Consider the following 27,076-nt stretch of genomic DNA (forward strand, 5'->3'; position numbering starts at 1 on the left):
GTTCTAAAATTAATCTGATTAATTTTAAAATCTTAAATGGCAAATAAAGATCCAAAAACATATTAAAAGAGTTTTAATATGTTGTTTATCATTGAAATCAAATAGATAAAAAATAAATCTTGCATGATGCATGTGACCCTAGGTGAAAATTTTTGAATTCAATGGTATAAACTTGTGTTTTTCACGCCTGCCTTCAATTGGTATCAGAGCCACTATATTTGCCATTTAGATTGTTTATTATATGATTTAATTGTGTGATTTGATCATGAGATGATTGATCCATTGCTGGTTGGATCAAGAGGTGTGGCGGCACGCTTGATGAACTCCAACATGGTGCGCATGGCTTTGGAAGATCATGGTGCGCATGGTTGTTATTAAATTCTGCAATTGTTGCATGATGAAAGGTTCATCATATGACTAATTAAAATGTTTAATTAGGATTTTTAATCACATAATTAAATTATGATTCAAATCGGATTTTTAAAAATTGTTTGAATGTGATTCAAATCTGAATTTTAAAAGTTGTTTGAATGTGATTCAAATCTGAATTTTTAAAGTTTTTGAATCATATTTAAATCTGATTTTTTTAAATTGATTGAATAAAATTCAGATCTGATTTTTTAAAAAAACGTTTGAATGTGATTCAAATCTGAATTTTTGAAGTTGTTTGAATGTGATTCAAATCTGAATTTTTAAATTTGTTTGAATGAGATTCAAATCTGAATTTTTAAATTTATTTGAATCATATTCAAATCTGGATTTTTAAGTTGAATATGAGATATTCAATTTAATTTAAGTATGTATGTTTTATTTAATTGTTAAATAGTGATATGCATGATGGATGATCATGGACTATAAAAGACCAATGTGATTGGATTTATTTCTTTTATGTTTCTTTGGGATTGTAAATTAATTAATTTATTTTAATTTATTTTGGGCATGTATTATTAAGTTTGTAATAATTTTTGAGTTGTAATTTCATTTATTTAAGTTCTTGTAAATTCGCTTTGGTATGCCAAGGATTACTATGTAATATTGGATTGCAAGAAGTTCAAGGAGGTCAAGAGCATTGGTGGGACCAGTGGGAGGAATTCAAGATCAAGTGTTGATTATGTACTCTTTCAGCAACTCTTGTAAAATGAATGAATGAAATGCACCTAGGAATGCCCTGATTCAATTCTTGGTGGCTCAGAATTGAATCTCTTAGAAAGTCCATGATCATACCATATTTACTGCTTATCCAAGAATGCATGAGATGTATGGAAATGTATGCAATTATATGATATATGCATGCTAAATGGATAATGTGCAAAGTGAGACCTTAATAGTAATTAGAATGACCATAAAATCTTCCAAACAAATGATTAAGTTGGATATGCTATAATTAAAGTAATTATAACATAGGCCCTCCATTGGGGCAATTATTTTAAGAAATTTTAAATAGTTGCATGAGATGCAATTAATTTAAGAGATTTTCTTAAGAATAATTGTTAAGCATGAGATGTTGTAAATATGTAAATGGTTTGGTGGCCAATATTGGATGTACCTGAGGACATTAAAATTATTTACATAATTACTGGCTCAATGGGATCAACTTAACTAATGCAAGATAAGTTAATAATGAATGTACCTGAGATTTTGAGCATTATGGGCTAGGTAAAGGATTGAACCTCACATGAGATGTGATGGGCAAGGAGTTGCTCACTTATAGTTTATTATAATTCCAATAATGGATGTACCTGAGGATGATCAATAGAATTATAAGAATTCAATTACCCACTAGAAATCCATCCAACTAGGATTTTCATTTCCTACTTTGGAAGTATAGGATTCGCTAAGTTAGTGGGAGGACCAATTTGATTAAAAGACCATAATCATTTTGGTTAATTACATGATACATTTATTAATTAATCTGGTTATTTTCTGCAGTTAATTTTCTGATAAAAATGAGCATAAAAAAACCACCACCATCCAATATCCTTGCAAGCATACTTGATCACAATAGGTTGACAGGACCAAATCTGTCTGATTGGCTAAGAAATTTGAAGCTTGTCTTGAACCTTGAACATATAGGATATGTTCTAGATTCAAATGTTCCTGGTCCCTTATCTCCAGAGGCCACACAAGAGGAACATGATACTTTGGACAAGTGGAAGGAGCATGATATGAGAGCTAAGTGTTACATGCTTGCTTCCATGAGTAATGAGTTACAGAAGCAACATGAGAACATGCAGAGTGCGAGTGAGATCCTCCTTCACCTACAAGAGTTGTATGGTGAGCACGGAGAATGCTAGGTATGAGATATCTAGACAGCTATTCCGTATGAGGATGTCTGAGGGACAGAATGTTGGGGATCATGTCCACAAGATGATTCGGCTGATTGAGCAGTTGGAACATCTTGACTTCAACATGGATTTCCAACTACAGAAGGATTTGATCCTTCAGTCCCTTCCTGAGTCTTTTGGGAATTTTGTGACAAATTTCCATATGACTAAACAGGAATGCACCTTAGCTGGTTTACTCAACATGCTGGTTATTGCCCAAAAGAATATGCCAGGCAATAAAGGGAAAGAGGTAGTTTTGATTGCATCTTCTTCTGCTAGAAAGTCCAACAAGAAGAAGGGCAATAAGAAAAAGAAACCTCATATTCCTGGTCCTTCCAAGAAAATAGCTAAACAGAAAAGGAAGACTAAAGCTGATGGAGGCAAAGGAAAGTGTTTCCACTGCCAAAAGGATGGGCCTTTGGAAAAGGAACCGCCTGAGTATCTTGCTTCTCTGAAGGACAAGAAGGATACACCTTCAGAAAGTATGTCCATATCTTGTTATTTAGATTCTGATGATACTCATAGTTCATCTACAGCTTGGGTTTTAGATACTGGTGCCAGTTCTCACATTTCTAATGATATGCAGGAACTAGCAAACAGTAGCAGCTTGCGTTCTCAAGATATTAGAGTCCGGATTAGTAATGGCTCAACTGTTGAAGCTTTAGCCATAGGATCTAAATCTTTTTACATGTTTGGATATGTTTTGTGTTTGGATAATATTTTATATGTACCTGATGCTTTTAAGAACATCATTTCTATATCTAGTTTGACTAGAAATGGCTATGAATTTCAGTTCACTGATGATATTTGCAATATTTATTTTGGAAATAAATATGTTGGTTCGGGTTATATGAATGATGGTCTTTATTATTTGGATAATAATGACAAACACAAATTGAATGCAAGTGATCTAAAGGAATGCAATGCCATGGTGAAAATCAACTCAAGTTCAAAATATATTTGGCACTTAAGATTATGTTATATTGCAGAAGATAGGATTGCAAAATTGGAGAAAATGGGGATTCTATCCTCATTGGGCTCTGAGCCTACTCCAACTTGTGAATCTTGCCTTCGGGGTAAAATGACTAGATCACCCTTTGTTGGACAAGGGCTAAGAGTTGAAAATATTTTGGAGCTAATCCATAGTGATGTATGTGGTCCATTTAAAGAAATGGCTAGAGGGGGTTTTCATTATTTTATTAGCTTTACTGATGATAAATCAAGGTTTGGGTATTTGTATTTGATGAAATACAAACATGAATCTTTTGAAAAGTTCAAAGAATTTAAATCTGAAGTAGAAAATCAAACAGGAAAGAATATTAAAGCTCTTCGATCAGATCGTGGAGGTGAATATTTTAGTACTGAATTTGATGAATACTTGAGAGAGCATGGCATTGTTTCTCAGCTGACTCCTCCAGGAACGCCACAGCTGAATGGTGTATCTGAAAGGAGAAATCGTACCCTATTGGATATGGTACGTAGTATGATGAGCTATACTGATATGCCAATCTTCTTTTGGGGATTTGCATTAGAATCAGCTTTGTATATTCTGAATAGGATTCCATCAAAATCAGTTTCTTCCACACCTTATGAGATATGGCATGGAAGAAAACCAAGTCTTAAGCATGTTAAGATTTGGGGTTGTCCAGCTTATATCAAAAAGCTGAACACTGATAAATTGGAGACCAGATCAGAAAAAGGTCGATTTGTTGGATATCCAAAAGATAGTTTTGGATATTATTTTTATTTGCCTACTTCACAAAAGGTTGTGATAAGTAGAGATGCCACATTTCTTGAACAACAGTTTATTTAAGAAGGAGGCAAAGGAAGGCAAATAGAGTTAGAATTGGAGAATTCTGACCAACCAACAGATCAGATGGATATAGATCCATCTAGTCAACCAATACCCGTTGATGAAACATCTACAGCTATTCCTCGTAGAACAACCAGGGTATCTCACCCACCAGTGAGATATGGTTTTCTTCATGAAGAAGAACAAGAGTTGTCTACTCATGAAGAAGTAGATCATGGAGATGATCCACTTACCTATGAAGAAGCTATATCAGATATAGACTCTTCAAAATGGATTAATGCTATGAAATCCGAGATTGATTCCATGTACAAGAATCAAGTTTGGGATCTTGTTGACCCACCTGAAGGTATTATACCTATAGGGAACAAATGGGTTTTCAAGAAGAAAATTGGTTCTGATGGAAAGGTAGAGACCTATAAGGCAAGGCTAGTAGCGAAAGGGTTTTGCCAAAGGCAAGGAATCGACTATGAGGAGACTTTCTCGCCTGTTGCCATGCTTAAATCAATTAGGATTTTATTAGCAATAGCTGCATACTATGATTATGAGATTTGGCAGATGGATGTCAAAACAACTTTTCTCAATGGATACATTGAAGAAAACATTTTCATGGAACAACCTAGGGGATTTGAATCCCAAGATGGTTCCAAGGTATGCAAGCTAAAGCGATCCATTTATGGGTTGAAACAAGCTTCGAGGAGTTGGAACAAGCTTCGAGGAGTTGGAACATCCGTTTTGATGAAGCCATTAAATCCTTTGGTTTTATCTCTTTCTGGTTTCTTTCTTATTTGCTCTACAAAACTTCTCAATTTAAGGATTATATAAAAGAGATGTATCACTTGTGCTTCGAGCTCTTCTCATAAAAGATTAAAAAGTACCTAAAAAAAGCAATCAAACACAAAGTGAAAGATAATTAAAAAAAATAATAAAATCTCGAAATAACTAAAACAATCAATAATTAAATTTTAAACAAACAACTTCCCAGCAACAGCGTCAAAAACTTGATGTAGACTGGCCACAAGTGCATGGGTCATCCATGTTAGCATATCATTTAGTATGTATCTTGTACATATTTTATTAATAAAAGGCATTTTCACTTTTCCGTTTACATAATATATTTATGTGTAATAGAAAAGGTCCATTGATATTTTGTTAGAAATATTATTCTTAAGTTGTTAAGAATATGAGTGACAATATTTCTAGCACGAAGTATCATAAATAGGTTCACAATCGAGGATACTTCATAATAAGGACATGACTTATCCAGAAAGATTGTATTCATGTTTGTTCCCAAGTTATTTATATGAGATATAAATAAGATGGAATGGTGAGTCTCATGCCATATAACAAACATGATAGGCACTTATAAATGATAAGTAGGCCGAACCAGTGACACTTATGACAAGCACATGGAGTTTACTCTTGTCAATGTTTTGTCATAAATCATATCAGTGTATATAATCTTTAGACACGAGATAGCAGATTATCTTGTATATAGGTAGTTTGAGTTTGATACTACTTTCATACGTGTACTGTGTATGGGTATATGGGAATGTGTTGGCTCCGACTAGTTATATCTGGAGGGAGGTGTTGATCAAGATGGACTCTGTTCCTCTAAGTAAATAGAGATAAAATCCTATGTTTATTTAATTGTTCTTGATGTTTCAAGTTCTGGCAGACAGATAGATTTATTCAGAAAAGAGTTTCTGATGAGAAAATCTTTTTAATCAAGAACTGGAATTAAAAGAGAACATAATATTCATAGCAAATGGAGTTTGACATAAACCATAACTCCAGCTTGAGTTGGGATTTTGTAACAGAGAGATTCTAGTGCATGGTAACATATGATTATAGGTTCATTTAAGGTAAACCTTATTACTAATTGGGTGGCCATGGCATGCTATGCTAGGTGTTAACCATGGTCTATGAGGTTCATAAAATGATTTAGAGAAATCATTTATGGTAAGAAAGAGTTCTGATGATATTAAGAGTTGATATCATGTCTCATTACCAATTAGTCATGAGCCTAGTAAGTCACACACATACACAAGTTATCACCTAATTAAATATGATTTAATTAATTAATTAAAGAGTTTAATTGATTAATTAAATAGGTTTGGTTTGCAATTAGTTTGCAAAGTCCCTAGCATGACTTGAAACCAAATCTAGATTATTGGATGTATAATATAAGTTAAATTTATATTTAAAGTGTTTAAATATGAATTTAATTAATGAGAAATTAATTAATAGAGATTAATTAATTAATTTATATTTGATATAAATTAATTAGAAGAAGAAAAATAATTATTTTGGGTTGAGAACTCAAAATTAAGACACAGGGGCATTTTGGTCATTTTGCAGTGTGACACGTGGCACCATGAGATGGTGACACATGGCATAACACGTAAGCTTGCCAAATATTTTTTAATCATGTAAGATGATTAAAATCAAGATTACATATAGGTTTGACACTTGGCACAATATGATTGGGTCACTTAAACCTAGAGCTAATCAAAGGGTGACATGTGGCAAGGGTTTAATGTGTTAACCTAGCTATTTACGTGTGGTTATGAAAAGAAAAAATAACCAGCAGCCACTCCTCTCCTTTGTCACGCCACTTTGAGGCTTTTCATCTATTCTTCTTCATCTCTCATCAATTCAAAGAGATTAGCCATCAATCTCTTGAATTAAGAACACTAGAAATTGTTTCTAGTGTCCTATTTACATCTCTAATCTCTTAAAAGGCAGAACTTGAATTTCTAATTAATAGAAAAAGCTTTAGAAGCTGTTCAAGGGCTGCCATAGGTGTTCTTGGTGTGGACAACCTAGAGGGACAACCTGAAGACGAATCTCAAAGGCGCAGACACGCTGCAGTGCATCAAGAGGTTAGTATAATCGTTCTTGATTTAGTCTAGGGTTCTAAAATTAATCTGATTAATTTTAAAATCTTAAATGGCAAATACAAATCCAAAAACATATTAAAAGAGTTTTAATATGTTGTTTATCATTGAAATCAAATAGATAAAAAATAAATCTTGCATGATGCATGTGACCCTAGGTGAAAATTTTTGAATTCAATGGTATAAACTTGTGTTTTTCACGCTTCCGTTCCTTCAATCCAAGTAATATAGAAATATATATCTTTCCCTCGAAGAGTTGTATTATAAATTGAATTTTTGATGTAAATTAAACTAAGACAGTATTGTAATATAAATCAAACAAATTAAAGAAAATGGGAATTTGAAGTTTAGAGTATGAAAATGCAAACTAAATTTAAATAATTAACTAATATAATAAATGCCTAAATTAACAAGATAAGATATGTTAATAAAAATAAGCAAAATGAGATAAAGTAGAGCACTCAATATTAAAATTCCAAACAACAATGGTAAAAGAATGATTCCAGAGTTAGGGGTTCATATTCAAGTTAGATTAGGATTTTTACTAACTAGCCCGATTTATGAAATTTATGAGTTTAAAGGAGATCGATTCTAAAATTCTTTGAAATCTTTTTCTAGTAAAATAAAACCAAAACCCAATAAATTCTTTGATCAATCTATAAGACCATCTTAACTTTTAGTATATTTCTAGATCTAAGTTAATTAAGTCTAATTTCTTAATTATCTATCACTTGATTTTCTCCTTTTGGTTCTTCAATCTAGGATTAAAAACATATCTTAATGGGATCCTACACTAAACATGTTATAAACCACATAAGAAATGGATTAAACTCTATAAAAATCATAAAATCTGTACTGATTAGTTTAAATTCACAAAATAACTCAAGTATTACATCCTCAACTCTAGAATCTTAAGAAACTACTCATAATCCATGTTCAATACAAGAGATTGTAAGCAAAAGAAGAAATAAAACATCAAAAGTAACTCAAATTGAACAAACCTAATTTTTAGTCTGAAGAAATGGTGAAGAACAAGACAAATCAAAGGTAACACGACCCAAGAATGGTATGTTGCCCCTTTATTTCTCCTCTTTCTTCAGATATTTCTTTTTATAATAAAAAAAATAATGTAAGGATGCTTTTATACCTCTTGAAAAAACCCTAGAATAGGCTAAAAATGGTATGAAGTGAAGTCATTGCACGTGTGTAATGATTTGCCACATTAGCTGAATTACGTGAAGTTGCATGGCTGGGCGGGTGCTTGTGCAATATCTTATGTAGAATTGGGTATGAGAAAGAAGGGTAAAAATGGACTTACTTGGCCATGGAAGTCCCTATGCAACTCTCTGCAGGTCTTGAACAATCCTTTATATCATTGCACAAGTAGTTGCATGGCCATGCAAGACGCTATGCAACTTTCGATAGCTTGGGACAATTTTTTAGCTTTTTGCATAAATTGTGCAGGAGGCTGTGCAAGATTTAGCAACTTTAAAATTGTTCTTCGAATATTTGTATAAGTAGTTAAATAAGGTTATACAGGATCTTGCGTAACTTTTGGCAAATTTGTAGTTGTTTCCCAAATTCTTGCATAAGCAGTTGCACGGCTATACAAGAGCCTGTGCAACTTTTGGCTAGTTTCAGTAACTCCTCTATTTTTTGGATGCAAGTTGCACAGGCTGTGTAGCTCATTATGCAACTTTAAGCAAGCTTTTAGCATTTTTTACCCTTCATTTTTGGCATCTTTAGGCTTTGAATTCATTCTTCAAACATGAAATTAACTCTTAAATATTCAACAACACCATTTAACCTATAAAACGAAAAAAAAAAATTCGCAAATTAAATTAGTATTAACAAATATGAAAAACTAATTAAATTACTAATGAAATTAACTAAAACTAATCAATAAAAGGTAAAATGACTATGAAACCTAACCTAAATATCAATAATGGTACCAAACTAATCTACAAGTTTTCATTTCAAATATTTTTATAGCAAGAAATTTGTACTTACTTATTTTAGGATGTTTATGGGTGTATTCATTCCCTAGCTATAGTGGACCTGATTTATCATTAGAAGAATATTGGAGGGTCAAATATCGAGCCTTGCATGATCTCTTCCAAATTTTTTAGAGCAAGAAAAGCTCCACTACATATGAAATTAGTGCACAATTGTTGAAATATACAATGAACAAGTCTGTGGTAAACTCTCAAGCAATGGTTCTCAAAAAAGATGTCCTTCATTCTTATTTATTTATTTTTGTTATTTTTAGGCTATTTCTAGATGATTTGGATATCTTCTTCATAGATTGTATTATGACGATACTATGAATTTTTCCTTGTTGATTTATTAAAGCATTACATTTGTCTTCTCATTTTCTTTATGCCAAATCAAAAGATAACATTGCTTCACTTTTATCTTGATTTTGATGTTAAAGCATTTGCATTTTAGTTGTACACGCTTAGGATTTGGAATATGGTCCAATCAAATGGGTTGGTTGTCCCTGATGTTAGTATGCATTGTGTTTAATCAAGCACAAATGTCTTAGAGTTGATGAATATTATCCACGATCCAAATTCCATTTTTGTCTTGGGCCTACTATTACTTTGCCCCCATTTTTAGAAACACTTGCGCATTGAAGAAAATTTTAGTGTGATAATTTGTTTTGATGACATGCTTATATATAGTTATAACAAATATGGAAGGTGTGAATGATACAAAAAAATATCTAGCCTCTAAATTTAAAAGAAAAGATTTAAAGGAGGTAAATACAATATTTGGTATCAAAATAAAGAAACATAGTAGAGGTTTTACTCTTTATCAATCTCATTATATTGAGAAAATATTAAATAAATTTAATCATTTAAAAGTTAAAGAAGCAAATATCCCATATGATGCTTATTGCAAATTAATTGAAAATTCTAGTTGAGCAATTGCTTAGATTAAGTATGCTAGTGCTATTGGTAGTTTAATGTATGTTATGGATTACACTAGACTTGATATCACTTTTGCAGTATGTAAATTATCAAGATACACTAGTAATCCTAGTATGGAATATTAGGAAGCAATTTCAAGGGTTTCTGGATATTTAAAAAGAACTATAAACTAGGATTGTTCTATGATAAATTTTCAATTGTACTAGAAGGTTATATATATGCTAGTTGGATAATTAGTGCTAATGATAATAAGTCAACCTCCAATTGAGTGTTCACCTTAGGTGGATGTGCTATTTCTTAGGAATCAAAGAAGCAAGCTTGTATAGCTCATTCTATGATGAAATCTGAGTTTATAGTTTTAGCGACTGCAACTAAAGCAAAATGGCTAAGAAACTTGAAACCGAATATTAAGTTATGGCTACAACCGATACCATCTATTTCTTTACATTATTAAAGTCAAACCACGATGTCTAAAGCTTATAGTAAAATATACAATGGAAAATCTATACATATAAGCTTAAGACATGAATTAGTAAAACAATTATTCTCTGATGGTGTTATCACCATTATTTATTTTAAATCCTATAACAAACTAGCAGATCCTTTAACAAAAGTGCTCTCGAGAGATATGATGAAAAGTATATCTGATGGATTAGGATTAAGAATATTCCATTAAATTTACTAGTGATGGGAACCTAGCTTTATATTATTATTACTAAATAAAGTTTAAAGGGCAACAACAAGTCATTAGGAAATGTTGTAACTAAGTACTTGGCGTACTAAGTTAATGGAATAAGGATGGGTATTTATACTCTTAATCAAGTGTAACATTGTTACAAAAGAAACTTCACCTATATGAACATAGTAAGTGGTGACACTTCAACAAGAGTTAGAATAACTTTTGTACATGTTCATGAAAACAAGAGGTATTGTACATGTCAAAGTCACTCACAAATCATTTGTACTTGAAGAAGGAGTTATACCAACTCAGAATGGAGGAATGTACTAATGTGAGGGATCACCTTAATGTTTTAATAAATGAATTACCCAATTGGCTAGTGTTGGTGTGAAAGTAGGTAATGAATAAAAAGCACTCTTGCTTTTAACCTCTCTTCCACAATCTTATAAAAGTTTAGTGACAGCCCTAACAATTAGAAAGGAGACTTTGGTAGATGAGATTACCGCAGTTATCTTGAATGATAAGAAGTTTAAGGAGACAGGTAGTAGCAAGAAGGTAGAGCTTTTATTGTCGGTTCTAATGTGGTAAAAATAATCCACATAAAAATAATTGGAGAATGAATAGTAGATCAAGCTCGAGAACATGAATAGATCTTGAAGATAGATAATGCTACTACTTTCATAAAAAGGGCCACATTCAATACCATTATATGAAGATGAAGGAAGATCTTGCAGAATTTAAACAATTCAAAAACAGTCACAAAAAAAAAAAAAAAGAAGAAACTGTTGCAATTGCAATTGATGGTGGTATTGATAATGAATGTTTTAATGTGGATAATAATAAGGAAAGGGTAAAAAATAAGTTACAAAATAAGTGGTTAATGGATTCCGCTTGTCCATTCCATATTTGCTCAAAGAAAGAGTGGTTTGATGTGATTCAAGAAAAGAAATGAGAGAAAGTGAAGCTAGCTAATAGAAACAAGATGGAGGTCGAAAGTGTTGGAAAAGTGAAGATCAAGCTACATGGTGATCATGTGAAATTATTTGATGAAATGAGGTATGCTCCTAAATTCGAAACGAATCTAATTTCCTTGGGTAAGTTGAATTTTTGGGGTTATGGGTATTCAATTCATGATAAAGTTATGAGAGTTAGTCGATGTGCTCTGGTGATTATGAAGGGTGAGAAGATTAGTGCAAAGAATCTCTACAAATTAGAAGGAAATACATTGATTGGAAGAATGCAAGTTTAGGCAAAAGGTAACATCAACAATGAAGTACCCAAGAGAAAAATGACTTTTACAGAAGTGTTGAAGACTAATTTCATTTGACTTAAAGGTGAAAATTGTTAGAGTCCAAGTTAAATTAGAATAGGAAATTAGGTAAAATAAAACATTTAATAAAATTTAAATTATGAAGATTAATAATTAAAGTCCCAAAAAGACTAGATTTTAGTAGCCTATATATATAAATAGTTGGTTGACCATTATATTGTATTATAGAGAGCTCACGAAATAGAGAGGTGCGATGAATTCTGTGAGTTTTGTTTGAATAATTTTAAATGTGAGAAAAATAATTAGTAATCCATCTTGTTTATTTTATAAAATAGATTTATAGCAAACCACTTTAAATTTTATATTTTTTAATTTATATGGATGTGATTTTTACTATAACAATCCAACCTTACTTCTACTATTTTCTTTTCCTTGCATTTTCCAAATGAGAAAAAAATAAAATATTCTATATTTTCATTAAATTCATTTTCCGCCCTTCCAAAACATAGGCATACTGAAAATGTTAAGATGTATGTTAGGACTTCAAATTTGTGCACGTCTTTCAAAAAATTTACTTATTCAATTGAAACCTTGCTTGGAGAGCAATGCTTCTATGATTTGGGCCTGATCAAGCAATGAAATTTTATCCGGGTTCTTGGTTGGTGAATTGGAGGAGTAAATTTCTCTTTTATAAAAATATGTATCTTAGAATAAATCTCATATAATTACTAGAAAAAAAAAATTGTATCTACACTAATAGCACTTGATAATCTCCGAAATTAGAGAAGGACAAGGTTGGTTGAATCTTGCCGGTTGGCTGCAAAAAATTGACAACTAGAAAGTAGGATCCAGTGCGGTGCAAGACGTGTCAACTAATCTGCCAATCCAATTTGGGACCATTTAAGACTTTTAAATTTCTTGACCTAAAATTCTACAGTTGAATTTTAAAAAAGAGATGGGCTTAGACTTGTCACATGTTCTCAATCTACTCGATTAATAATTCTATTTGTGTCAATTTCATTCATCGCTCTCAAACTTGACTGCACTTTGCACTATGCTGAGGGTTTTAGCTCGAACATCGCTTTCACTGTTTGACATTTCATGTCAAATTTATCAAATTTCTTGTCCAAAAAAGGCAGGCAACCAGGCAGAGAACCCAACTATTTTTCTAAACCCATCTACAAGTTTATGCCTATGGATGAGTTTTGTTTTCTATTCATCATTTTTCTTGTTAATATTCCCTGATTAATAATAATAATAATAATAATAATAATAATAATAATAATAATGCCAAATGACTAAAATATTTTAAATTTTTGTAAATTTTTTCAGTTTTATCGAAATTTTTTAAATTTTATTAATTTAATTATTAAATTTTTTATATTAATTTCAATTTTAATAATTAGCTTGATTTAATGGTTTAATTAACTAAAATAATTTAATTTTTTTTAAATTATTAATATTAGTTAATTCTTTTTTATTAATTTTAATAATTATTCTTAAATTGATAAAAATATTATTTTATTAAATTAAATAAAATACTATTTTAATTAATTTCTTTCTTATATATATATATAAGGAAGAAGTGGAGTCTAATCATCTTTTATATAGGCAATGCTAAGTTCAAAACTTGAATTCGATTATTGGGGTTAGGTGAAACGTTGTTCTTGAAAATTCAACCATATTTATAGATTTATGATGGCCCACAAAAATATCTCAAACTAAATCAAATGATCTTTTAATTTGAATAATATTTTTAATAGAATTTAATTTGAATAATTTTAAAAAACTATATTTTAATCATCCCTAAAAGATGCTGCTTAAAAAAGATAGGAGGGAAAAATATCAGAAGAATAACACACTTTTGAATTTTCCTTTTGAATTCATTTTGTAATTTATTTGTTAATTCTCTGCATTTCAATTGTTATTATTGAATTTATAAACTTTTGAATGTTCAATTTAACAACATTCAAAATGGGTGCTGCTCCAAAAGTTCAAATTTATATTAGAATGAACTCATCAATCATTAGATTAAATATTTGTATATAGTTTCATATATTTTATATATACACTTTAATTAATTCTACATATATCTCAATGTAAATATTTAATATAGTGATTGTTAAATTCATTTTTATTTGAGCTCTAGTTTATATTAAATGGACTCTTTAAAAATCCTTTAATTGTGTGATAAAAATCTAAAACATTAAAGCTTAAAAAAAAATTCAAAAATTTCTTAGCAGATTTAAAAGCATTAAAAAAATTACACTATTTTTCATAAAATTGCCATTAATGATTAATGTTTAAAATGTCATCTTTAAACCAAAGAGCTTAACTCATTAGTATTACAGTTATCTTAAAAACTATGAAATTTCAAATTTAAATTTCTATTTGACCTATTTATAAAATAAAAAAAATATATATGTCCATCTTTAAACAATTAACTATTTTAATAATTTTCACCACTGAGCTTTAATTCAATGGTACTGAAATTGTTTCTAAAGTTATGAATTTTCGAATCAAATTTCAATCAAAATCAATTATAAAAAAAATTAATAAATTTCTTATTTAGACCATTAAATAATTTTTTTATTAATATACTTCAATTCAAAAAATAACACAGTTTTTTAAAAAAAAAAATCTCACTGTACACTTGAAAAGGACATTCGTTAGGAAGCATGTGTAATAATTTTCACTTTTTAAAAATGGAATAAGTATATATAATTATCATGGAACTTTGAAAAACTATGATTCCATGGATTTTGTTTTCCTAAATTTAATATTATATATTTATATTCCATTGATTTTTATTAACAATTTATTGTATTAATATGTTTGTTTGAATTTTCTTTATGGTAGGGTAAAGATATACAGATAATATATAGAAGTGTAATTGGTGTTCATCTTATGGATTCTAGATGAGTGGAGAAGAATAATATTAACAATAAAGAAATAAGAAAAGTATTCTGATGAGTTGTCTTGAAGAAATTCTGATTTAGAGAATATGCTTAGAGAAGGAGAATTTAATTTCTGACTACAACGGCAAACAGAAGTTTCAATCCACACCTAATATACATCTAAAATCAGTAAATTATGTTATCATCATATTTATTTAATTCTCAAAAAACCAAAATAAGTAACAAAAAAAATTAGAAAAATAAAAAAAAAATTTCATATGATTTAGTGCTTTGATATATGAGGAACTATGATTTAATTTTTATCAATTTAATACCCTATATTTTCCTTAATTAGTAAATATGGTCTAATATTATTAATTACCGTTAAATGACACTAATATGGTGAATATATGTCACTAATATAATGGCATGTGACAAATGTGATTCTGACATAGTGACACGTGATAGACGTGGCGCTTATGTGACTAACACCAAGTGTTCGCCTTGTAGTATCATTTAACGAATGGCAAGTAATGGTTTGGACAAAATTGATAAAAATCAAAGCACGATCCCTCATGTTTCATAACACAAAATTACAAGGTTTTTTTATATATTTTTATTAAAAATTAATTGCAATTCTTTAAAATAATGAGATTTCAATGATATTTGATTCATTTCAAAACTATGAGAATTCAAATTTAAGTTTCTATTAAAATTATTTTTTTTAATTAAAAAAATTAATTTCCTTTATCTTTAATGATTCACACCATATTAATTGAAACCAAATAATTACAACTCTATAATTTCATTTGCATAATATTTTATATCTAAAGTATTACATATAAAATTAATTTTCAAATATATATTGTATGTATATATGGTTTAAGTTTAATTGATTTTTTTTTTACATACAGGAAATTAAAAACAAACAATTTTAAATTTTCTTTTTAAGTTTAAAATTATCAAGTGTGATTTAGCAAACGAACAATTTCTTATGATTTTGATATTCAAATGTTTGAACTTTTGGCAATTTCCCATATTTATTGAAAATGATTTTTGTTTGTATTGTGGATATTAAATATTGATTTGACTAGTCAATAAAAAATGATTCAATTGGTAAGATTCGATCAGCTCTCTCATTAGGTTGAGAAATTGAGTTTTACCCGTAGTCTTCATTGATAAACGATTTATAAATTACACTATAATCTCTCAATAAAATTGAAAGATAACCTAACACCATTGAAATAAAATTCATTATTACATATTTTTCAATTTTGAAACATGTCTAAGTAAAAAATTCTTTGTTGAATTAGTAAAATATTTGAACAAAATGAATGAAAGAAAGGAAGAATAACAGCCACGTATAAAAAAGAGATTATTAATTTCATAAACCTTTGAAACAAGCCAAAGTATTAATTACTAGACAAGTTCCAAAAAGCAACTTAAGTAATTACTTGATTTTACACATAGAGCACATAAAAGGTTATGCTGTGTTTTATCTACTAATATTTACACATGTTTAGCATAGCCACTGAAAATTAAAACATTGCCAAATCTGATAAAGAAAAGAACCCTTGTGAACTATGGAGAAAAAAAAAAAGGTCAAAAATTGTATCGTGTAGCTAAGCTCATATATTATAACTTGCAGTAGAGGAGAGGGATCTTAATTAATTTGCAGTAACCATAAACTTAAAAAAAATAATAATAAATTATATTAGTGGCATATATGGCCATTGTTATTAATATATGTTCATGGACTTGAATAGACAAAGCAAGAAGTTGGAATAGGACATGACCCATATGAGGTCAAGTTGGAAAACTGTTTCATCCAAAATATGTGTGCTTTTTCTATAGCTACATTTGGTTACTTTGTTAGCTCTTGGAAGGACAATATATTATAGTGTTACGGTTTACGGAAATTTCTTATGGTATAGACCTGTAAAACAGAAAATAAATGGATGATAGGTCCACCGGGTATAGACTCGGTGAAAACTCTCCAATGCTCAAGTTAGAGCCAGAATGAGAGAAAAGTATATTAAAGTGATTATGGAGAAAAAATATATCTCCATAAATGATCTAATATCTTTATATAAGATATAGACAATGGTTAGTTATGGTAAGTCAACTATGTAATTATATGAATATTATTAGCTAGCACAATTATAGGATTATATTTCTATTTATAGTGCATAATTATAGACATAGCTATATTTGGTAATCTTACCCAAATTGCTTATCTTCAATCAAGATTCTTTTCTTTTGTTGAGTGGGTCTTACAGTGGTTGAACCAATTAAATAAATCTAATGATTGAGCCATTAAATATAATTAGGCTCATGGGCTATCCAAAAATCCTAGTTACTAGATTAATTATATATATTTTGATGAGCTATATCATTAGTCTCCCCTCAAATACAAATCTTTAGGTTCATTTACATATCAAAGCTTTGGTCATTGCCCTAAAAGAAGAAAAAAAAAATTTTTGAGTGTGGACTATCATCTTGATAATGGTAGAATTTTCGCCTTAAGTGGATTTGCACCTTCGATTTGCTTAGTTTGTAAACTATTCCTCAGGTGAACTTGCACCTTTAATTTGCTTACTTGGTGGGCTATCATTTTAAATGGAATAAGCACCTTTGTTTTAGCCTGATGGACTATCGTCGTATATGAGCTAAGTATCTTTATTTTAGTCTGGCAGACTACCGCCGTAGATGAGCTAAACACCTTTGTTTTAGCCTGATAGACTATCGTCGTGGATGAGCTAAACACCCTTAGATTCTTTAGCCTAGTGGACTATTGCCATGAATGGGCTAAGTATCCTTTATTTTAGCCTAGTGAACTATCACCATAGATGGGCTAAGTACCTTTTTTTTTTTTTTTGCCTAGTAGACTATCGCTATAAATAGGCTAAGCACTCTTAGATTTTTTAGGCTGGCGGACTATCGCTATGGATAGGCTAAGCACTCTCAATTTATTTAGCGTGGTGAGCTATCGCTGTTGATGGGCTAAGCACTCTCAATTCATTTAGCTTGGCAGACTATCACCATAGATGAACTAAGCACATTTTAAAATTTATCTGCAAAATAATGCTTATATAAGTATTTTTGTGAAGATAATTCATATATTGCATGTTGTAAACTTATCCACGATTTCTCAATAAATAGTACTATAAATGGAATGTATAATGTACATTTCCAGGGGATTTACCAACTAATTTTGATAAAAAATAAAGGCATTTAGATTTAAAGAATATTTGAGAATGATATGTTATTTATAAACATATATTCATATATACATAGTTATAAAATGAATTTTAATTTCAATCACATCTAAATTTTGTAGTATACTAAGTATGAGCTAAATAGAATCAAAAGTGATGCTAGATCATGGAAATTAGAGCGATAAATTTTAAAATAATTTCAAGTGTCTCCAATTACCATTGATCTTGAAGACAAACTTGGACTATAATTTAATCTAATGGAGTTTATGCTATTGCCCCCCAAATAATTCTAAAAATTAATTTTTAGAATCATATAACTTTTTCAAGTCCCATTAAACTAAAATACAATCATAATTTCTATTCATTTAAAGTCAAGTAGTGAATTTAATTTTGATAATAATAGAATTCTGTGTTAAGAAAATTAACTAAAATTCATATAATGTTGATTGAAAGCATTATAGGTAATTTTTAACAAAACATAGCCCAAAATACAAACTTGAAGGTATAATGATGGACTTATTAAATGTGGCTCTCTTATAGCTATTAGTATAAATCAAGATTGTTTCCTTACCATAGAAACATTGACAATTTTGTAAAATAAACAAAAATTATCAAATAAGAATTTTTATAAGTTCAAATAATTTGAAAGTTCTAAAACTTCATAATGATCTCCCGTTAATAGTTAAACTATTAAAAATATTCCATAGCAATTGAAAATGTGATTTTTTTTTCTTAATGTCAAATCTTTATAAAATAAAATATGAAAATATCGCCTGAAGCACATAGGTTATATATATGTGGTAATAGCAAAGAAGAAAGAGTGACATAATGATAAAGTATTTACACTTACTACAAGAATATTGTCATTGATTGATCGTCCAATAGGATATATAGCCCTTTGGCAAATTTAAAACAAAACTCATGTGACTATAAATAAACTTTTTAGATCGTACCAAAGTAAATTTAGAAATTTCTTGAACATAATAAAAAAATTTTGGTTGGGTTATTGCAAACCACAAGCCATTCTCTCACTTGGTTCATTCTCCTATTTTGAGTTCAAAATACAAAGAATATAAGAGAGAGACAGCTTCTTGTGTCATTTCCCACAGACAGTGCCACTGTTATGGACCATAGAAATTTTTTGTGGTATAGACCTACAAAATAAAAAATAAATGGATCAGAGGTCCACTGGATATAGACTCAGTGAGAACCCTTCGACGCTCAAGTTAATGCTAGTATGAGAGAATAGTGTATTAAATTGATTAAAGAGAAAGAATATGTCTCTATAGATGATCTAATATCTTTATATAAGATATAAACAATGGTTTATTATGGTAAGTTAACTATGTAATTATATGGATATTATTAACTAGCTTAATCATAGGATTATATTTCTATTTATAGTGCATAATTATAAGCATTACTATATTTGACAATCCTACCATGATTGTTTATCTTTAATCAAGATTCTCTTCTTTCGTTGAGTGGGTCTTACAGTGGTTGAACCAATTAAACGAATCTTATGGTTGAACCATTAAATATTATTAGGCTCGTGGGCTATCCAAAAACTCGATTTACTGAATTAATTATATATATTTTGAGGAGCTATATCAACTAGTAAGGATTTTTATTGCTTAGACCTGTTCTATCATAAATTTATGATAAGATTCACCTATTAAATATATGAATTTTATATATTTGTGCCTTTGATTCATAATAGACTAGGTATTTGCAAAAAATTTTTCATTATCTAGAATCGATTTATTGTGGATTCAGTACACACTATTTATAATGGGACAAAAATAAGTGAAACTTGCATTATATATATATATATATATATATATATATATATATATATATATATATATGAGAGGGAGAGAATAGATGGCCTAACTGTACTCCAAAAGTTAGCTCAAAAGAAGAAAGTTTATTCAAATCTTATATTTAGTACAAATACCTTATCCCAAATCAATGTTGGATAACACACGCTACTTACAGTCAGGCATGAACATTTAGAACGTGAAGTTTGCAGGCAAACACATATGTGGTAGTCCAACATTAAATTAAGGTAAGTTCTCATACTACGTAAAGAAAATTGATTGGATCTAATTCCACTAAAAAAACTAACTCAATTGAAGAAGATTTATCAAGTTCTATGTAGCACAAACAGTTTATCCTAAATCAATGCGCAATAACAGTATATATGAGTTTTGATATAAGAAACATCATTAATGTCGTCTAAAATTTAATTAGGAGAGTATTTGGAGGGAAGATCCTTTAATTATTGGGTTTCAATTCAATGGGGCTAGTGTTCACAAATTTAATCAGTAAGTTTGCATAAATATTTACTTATAAATATGAGTCAATCTAACTTCTCAGATTTACAATAGAAGTTGTTGAATTAATAGACACCACAAGTGAATGGTGGTTACTAATCACCATTAAGAATCTAAACAATACAAGCACTATCATATTCAAGCAAAAATTTATGCCAATTCTTCCTCCAAGCTAATTGGAAACCCCTTACACACAATCCATAAACTGCCCCACTGACTGAATAATTCCCAAGATGAGAAGTAAAACCCACCACGTCATCTGTCCATGCCATCACGCAGTAAACACGGCCTCAAACTACTCTTTTAATATAATTTTTTTATATATTTACATTTTCTTTCTTAATTATAAAATTAAATAATTTTAAAATAAATAAATAAAAATACTTAAATTCAATCAAAATCTCTTCACTTTTTATATACTTTTATCCTTTTCACGCCTTTTAAATTATTATTTATTAATAATATAATTTTTTTATTTTATTTTTTTTAATTTAAAAGAAAATAAAAAAATTCTTTATGAGTCTATCAAACTTAATTAAATAAAATTAAATTTTAGCTTAAAAAATAAATAAAATTAATTTAAAAGATTAAAATTTTGACAAAAATAATAAATAATGTACAAACAAAATTAATCTAAAAATTTGATCTTGAATTTTTTATTTACAACGATGTGATTGATGACTCAAAACAATCAATATATAGCTAATTAAAATGATTCGATTCGAATCGAATTCGAATTCGCTGATACAATTTATTTGCCATCTCTATAACGCCATGGATGCACTGACAAAATGAGAGCATAGTACAGACCGTTGATCATGGAGGAGCCCACCCTCTGACGGCAATATCTACTCTTTAGCATTATCATTTTCAAGAGAGAAGCTGAAATTATTGTGAAGATAGAATATATATATAGAGAGAGAGAGAGAGAGAGAGAGAGAGAGATCTATCAATTAATCCAACGGTCCGAATGAGTGAAGGCTTAATTTGATTGAAAAGGATGCAGGTCTAATCAATCCACATTTTTCTAGTATATATCAGTTAAAACTCACTAAGTTTTACAGCTGCAAGTAACTTAAATCACACATAATTAGGTATGTGATTCCAGATTAATTCTTGCCACGTGTCTATTCCTAAGTGCTCCTCATAGTCTTGCGTATAATCATCATAAACTAGCTGTAACTATCCAACAAACTGTCAACCACTGAGCAGCAAATTAAAACCCGATATTAGCATATAGTTAGTAACTATTAATTTATATTATTAAACATTATTTTATATAATTCAGGATTTTAGATTTCTCAGATGTTGTTTCAAAATTACTAATTTAAAATTTATTAAATTTTTTAAAAAATAATTTTAGAAAATGAAATGGGTTGATAGTTAGTGGAGTAAATAATAATAATAATAATAATAATGGATGTTGCTTTAAAAAAAAAAAAACTTTTATTTACGTGTAGAGTTGGACTATGTGATGATAATTCGGGTCTTTAGGGTTAGGGTTTTGTTTATGTAGGGCCAGATCTGACAATTGGCTTAATACAGGGGACAGACGTGTATCTTTATAGACCAAGTTGTGTACTTATATAATATCATTATTTATTTGGATATCTGTTAATTTAATTAATTAATTAAATTAAACATTTTTATGAATATTAATAAATTAATATTTAACTTCTCTTTTAGTTTTGATGGTTGCAGCAACTCGGGATGTTGTTGAACGGATCTATCCATCTTCAGATTTGATTTTAGTCGTTCTTCTTTATTCCAAACAGTTGATTAATCAAATTTATTTAGTAATTGATGATAAGAAAAGAAGAAGAAGAAGCTGCAGAAGAAGAAAACAGAGAGGAAATCATTATTTTGCATAAGTTTCAGCAGAGCAAAACTGTGAAAGATTCTCCCCGATGAGGTTCTTCAATTATATCTAATAAGATATATATAAATAAGATTTTCTTTTCTGAGACTACTGACTTGGTCAAAGTCTGTGGCTAAGGAAATTATATTTTAAGTTTATTTATTATTAATAATACATAATTAATAGTCTGTTAATACTATGTAAATAATTAATCAGTATAAATTAAGAAATGAATAGGGCAAAATGATTCAAACTGGCAATCATTAAACCGAACCCTTGAAAGCATGGCATTAATTCTAAGATAATGTTAATTAAATTGCTTAATTAAAGGGGATTTATCCGATGGGTTTTTGATAACCTTCTCCTTTAAACCATTCAACAACCATACATATTCGTTCCTTGGTTGCTTGCCCAACTCATTATTCCTTAAAAAAATAAAAATAAAAATAAAGGGGTTAATTTAATTTTTATTATAAACAAGTAGATCGTATGTAAAATTCAATAGAGATCTATTTCTTGGTTTCACACAGCGAATCCAAACCACAGCTCTCACATACTTTGACCAGTGCCAATCTACCCCACCCTGATCTTTTGAGAGAAACCGCAAGCAGCTTCTCCTCCATTGACAAGTAGAAAAGGCTAAAGAAACCTCTCTCTCTCTCTCTCTCTCTCTCTCTCTCTTTCTCTGTCTGTTTGTTTCCTCTCTGGAACAAAACCCTAATTCACCTCAACCCCATATCAGGTAATAAAACAAAACCAAAGAGTTTAAGTTCAATTTTCTTTTCTTCCTCTTTCTCTCTTCTGCTGCAACCATCAATTTTCATGATCCGTGGGCTGTTTATTCTCTTCTTTACACATACCATTTTGCCCAAAGACAAAGTAAAAGCAAGCCTAATACTGTCTTCTTCGCAGATCAGAGCTTTAAAGACAATACTTGGGTACTTTCTGATAGCTCTATTCTTCCAGAAGATCTCTCTCTCTCTCTGTGTATTACTATTAGCTCATGCTTTGTTTTGTAGTTTGCCTCTTAAATGGGTCTGTGTAAGTAAGTAGGCAAAATCTCTCTGCATATCTCTCTCCATATCTCTGTCTCTCCTCACGTCTTTCCCTTTTATCTCTCTTTCTCTCTGTGTCTGTCTACTGAAGTGAGAAATGGATTCGGGTAATAGTGGAAGTATGCAATCCTCAAGTGGTGGAGATGAGGAGTATGATTCACGCGCCGAGTCAATCTCAGCTTTCTTGAACAGCAATAACAACCCATTAAGCCATGTTGGTCCCAAGCCTAACCCACCGCCACCACCAGACCACCACCACCACCACCAACACCAACACCAACACCAAACCCACTCCTCTTCATCGTCCATGTTTGACCCCTTATCAAACTATTTTGATCCTTTATCATCGTCAAGGTCACCGCCGCAGCTCACAAACCCAAATTCACTTCTCAATCTTGATATGGTCTGGTCCAAAAACATAAGATCTGAGACGAATTGCACTGATCTTGGTGCTTTCTTAGCGCCATCCTCACCAACCCAACAATTTTTCACCAACCAACCGCCAAGTAGAACCACTTTTCCTTCTGTACAGATCCCTCAAGGACCAGAATGTGCTACAAGAGGTTCGGGTTCAGCTTCAGCTTCAGCTTCAGTTTCGAATGATCAGGGCACGATCACCACTAGCAGCAATAATATCGTTCGTAATCCAAAGAAGAGATCCAGAGCTTCGAGGCGTGCACCAACCACAGTTTTGACTACAGACACGACTAATTTCCGAGCCATGGTTCAGGAGTTCACTGGGATCCCTGCACCTCCCTTCACATCCTCGTCTTTCCCAAGAAGCAGGCTTGATCTATTTGGCACTGCTTCCACTTTGAGATCAGCTGCCCATTTGGAACCTCCAACACCTCCTTATCTTTTAAGACCTTTTGCTCAGAAAATCCAACCTCCCCCTCCATTTCTCTCTTCTTCTTCAGCGTCTACATCTTTTTCTACTTCTTCTCTGGTCGATGCTATAGCTTCCACTACTGCAACTAACATCAATTCTGGTACTGGTACTAATATTACTACTTCTAATTCTTCAACTTCCATTAACTACCAGCTATCTTCTGATTTAGGCCTTCTAAAACAGCCTCAGCATCTACTCAACATCAACATGCAAAACCCAATTCTCAATCTCCAGTCTCTCCTTGAACCCACTCCTAAATACCTACTTCCCAATTCAGCCATTCTTGGCCCCTCCAAAACACAAGAAGGGTCGTTAGAAATTCCATCAAATGATTCGCATCTGAAAATGGGTGTTCTGGAAGAGTTCGGTTTGAGCCATGGCCATGTTAGCACGAACCTAACTGGACTCTCAAATATAGTATCATCATCAAACACAACATTGAGAAGAAGCGACAACAACCACACTGCAAACTGGGGAGATGAAGAAGGATCAAACGAGGGCGATCGAGGTCTGTTAAGGTCCATCAATGGCAATTACAGTAACTCACAGCAAAGAGTTACCAATGGAAAAGTGAACTACTCGGCTTCTTCATCAAATTTTAAGGGGCCAGATAATGTAGCAGCTGCAAGAAGTGAAGGTATGGTGGAATCATGGATTTGTTCATCAGATTAGGAATTTTAAAATATATATATATATTATCACTATTAAGAAGTTTCATCATAATGAGAGACCACAAACAGAATGAGTATCTTTGATGCATGAAAGAGAAGATTTTTTTTTTGTTTTTTCTCTCCATCTAAACCATGACTTAATTTCAACATAATTAGACACTATTTTTCCTTTTTTATTTTTTATGTATGTAAATAATAGCCTCCCTTTCATCTTCTTTCTTTATATACATCCTTGCATTGAATTCGATAATGGGTTTGAAAAATATTGATTTTGTATATATGCATGTTTTGAGTTTGACTCTTGTGAGGAGATCAATCAAGAACGGACATAACATAACCCATATCAAACTGTGTGTGTTCCTTCCTCGTACCATAACTTCCGTGGCTTTGTTTTACTTTTTTTTTTTGTTTTTAATATTTGTATATAAATTCAAGAACAGGAATGGAGGAAAAAGAAAATGAAGGTTTTTTTTTTGTCTGGTATTGTTGTATCATTATCATGGTATGTATTAATTTTGAAAATTATTAAAAATGGATTTAATTTAATTTATAAAAATTTTATAAGTTAATTTAAATTTATAAAAATTTAATATTTTAAGTAGTTATGTATTTAAGTAAAGTGATAAATAAAAAATAATTTATAAATATATTTATTATTAAAATGATTAAAAATAATATTAAATAAAATTTATAATAAAAATTTAAAAATTAAATAAAAATAATATAATAAAATACTTAATTTTATAAACACAATATTTACAAACACTAAAATAAAATGTGAGATCTCTAAATTTTTTTAGGTTTATAATTTTTTTTTATAAGATTAAAAATTATAATAAATAAATATATTAATTTATTTTTTAAATTTATATTAATTTATACCTTAAGGTAAATATCTTCTAAGTTTATGTGATACATGACCAATTCTTTTTATAATTTAAGTTAAATATTATGTGAAGCCTAGGAGCAATTGGTGGCATGATTGAGGAATCGTCAGCCGCTGCATTTTTCTTTTTATTTCTTAATATATTTTTTTTCAAGGGTATATATGTGATGGTAGCAAGGAATTATTACTTTTGACTTGTATTAAAATCACTAATATGCCCATCAATCAATCATACTTGCTCATGAGAATCATTATTTAAAAAAATAACTATAAAAAAAAAAAACAATTGCTTTTTAAAAAAGTTTAGATTTTTTCAATGGAAGAAAATATTTTCAATTGTCATTTTTTAATTTTTTTATTTAATTAAAATGCTTTTACTTGTATTATGAGATTAAAATGAAATTGAATAATTAATGTTTATAAATTTTAAAAAAATTATATGCGTAAGAATATATGTGTAAAATTTATTAAGATGAGAATAATATAATTAAATTGAATTTGTAATTAAGGCTCCAATTCTTACATTATAAAATTAATATTTCAACGCTAAATATTATCTCTTTAATAATTATATTACTTAAACTATAATAATTTTTTTAAATTTAATTAAATTATTATTTATTTTATCTAATTAAAAAATAAATAATAAGATAAATCATAATAAAATTAAAAAAATAATTAATACATTTTAATATTTTAAAAATGACTAATAACTTTTGAAAAGCTATGAATAATTGTATTATTAATTAAAAAAAAAATACTAATCATTGTAAGTTTGACAGCCACTAACTTAGGCAAAGCGCATTTCCCATGGTTGTATAGCTGTTGGACAAAAGTGCCTTTTCCTATTGGTCACGTCTGTGCCTACTGCCTAGCCCCTGCTTAAAAAGAAAAAAAAAACTAAAAAAAATAAAAGTCAATTAGACATAAAAAGTTAATTATAAATAAATATTTTAATTTTATATCATAAATTTTAACTTTGAGATTTATTTAACTATTTTTTAGATTAATTTAAAATTTTCAAATTTTATAGATTATAATTATAATTATAATACTTAATCTTCCTAAATTTTATATTTTATTACCTAATTTTATAGAAATTCATTTATATATATTTTTAAATAAATTAATTCTATTCTTTTAATTGATATGATTATAATTTTTAAAATAATTAATTAACTTAATTATCAAAATTAAAGCGTTTAGTTTTTATATTATAAGTTTAATAAATAAAATTTAACTTTTTTAAATTTATTTTTAGACTTTAAATAATTGCATTCAAAGGTTGAAATTTATAATTTAAAATTAAAACGTTTGATTGTATTTATAAATTACCATAAACATTTGAAC

General features: G+C 29.6%; 1 protein-coding gene across 1 annotated transcript; it reads left to right on the top strand.

Annotated features, from left to right (window-relative positions):
* Nucleotides 1-22,747: 22,747 nt before the first annotated feature.
* Nucleotides 22,748-25,065, top strand: LOC110661927 (uncharacterized). Its single transcript, XM_021820762.2, has one exon. It carries the CDS (start codon nt 23,378-23,380, stop codon nt 24,839-24,841), a length of 1,464 nt encoding a protein of 487 aa, XP_021676454.2. The 5' UTR covers nt 22,748-23,377; the 3' UTR covers nt 24,842-25,065.
* The last annotated feature ends 2,011 nt before the right edge of the window (nt 25,066-27,076 follow it).

Source organism: Hevea brasiliensis, chromosome 10, assembly GCF_030052815.1.
Source record: "Hevea brasiliensis isolate MT/VB/25A 57/8 chromosome 10, ASM3005281v1, whole genome shotgun sequence".
NCBI classification, from domain to species: Eukaryota; Viridiplantae; Streptophyta; class Magnoliopsida; order Malpighiales; family Euphorbiaceae; genus Hevea; species Hevea brasiliensis.

Excerpts from the sequence above, each read along its gene's own strand:
- LOC110661927 (XM_021820762.2), top strand. The coding sequence starts at position 23,378 with ATGGATTCGGGTAATAGTGGAAGTATGCAATCCTCAAGTGGTGGAGAT.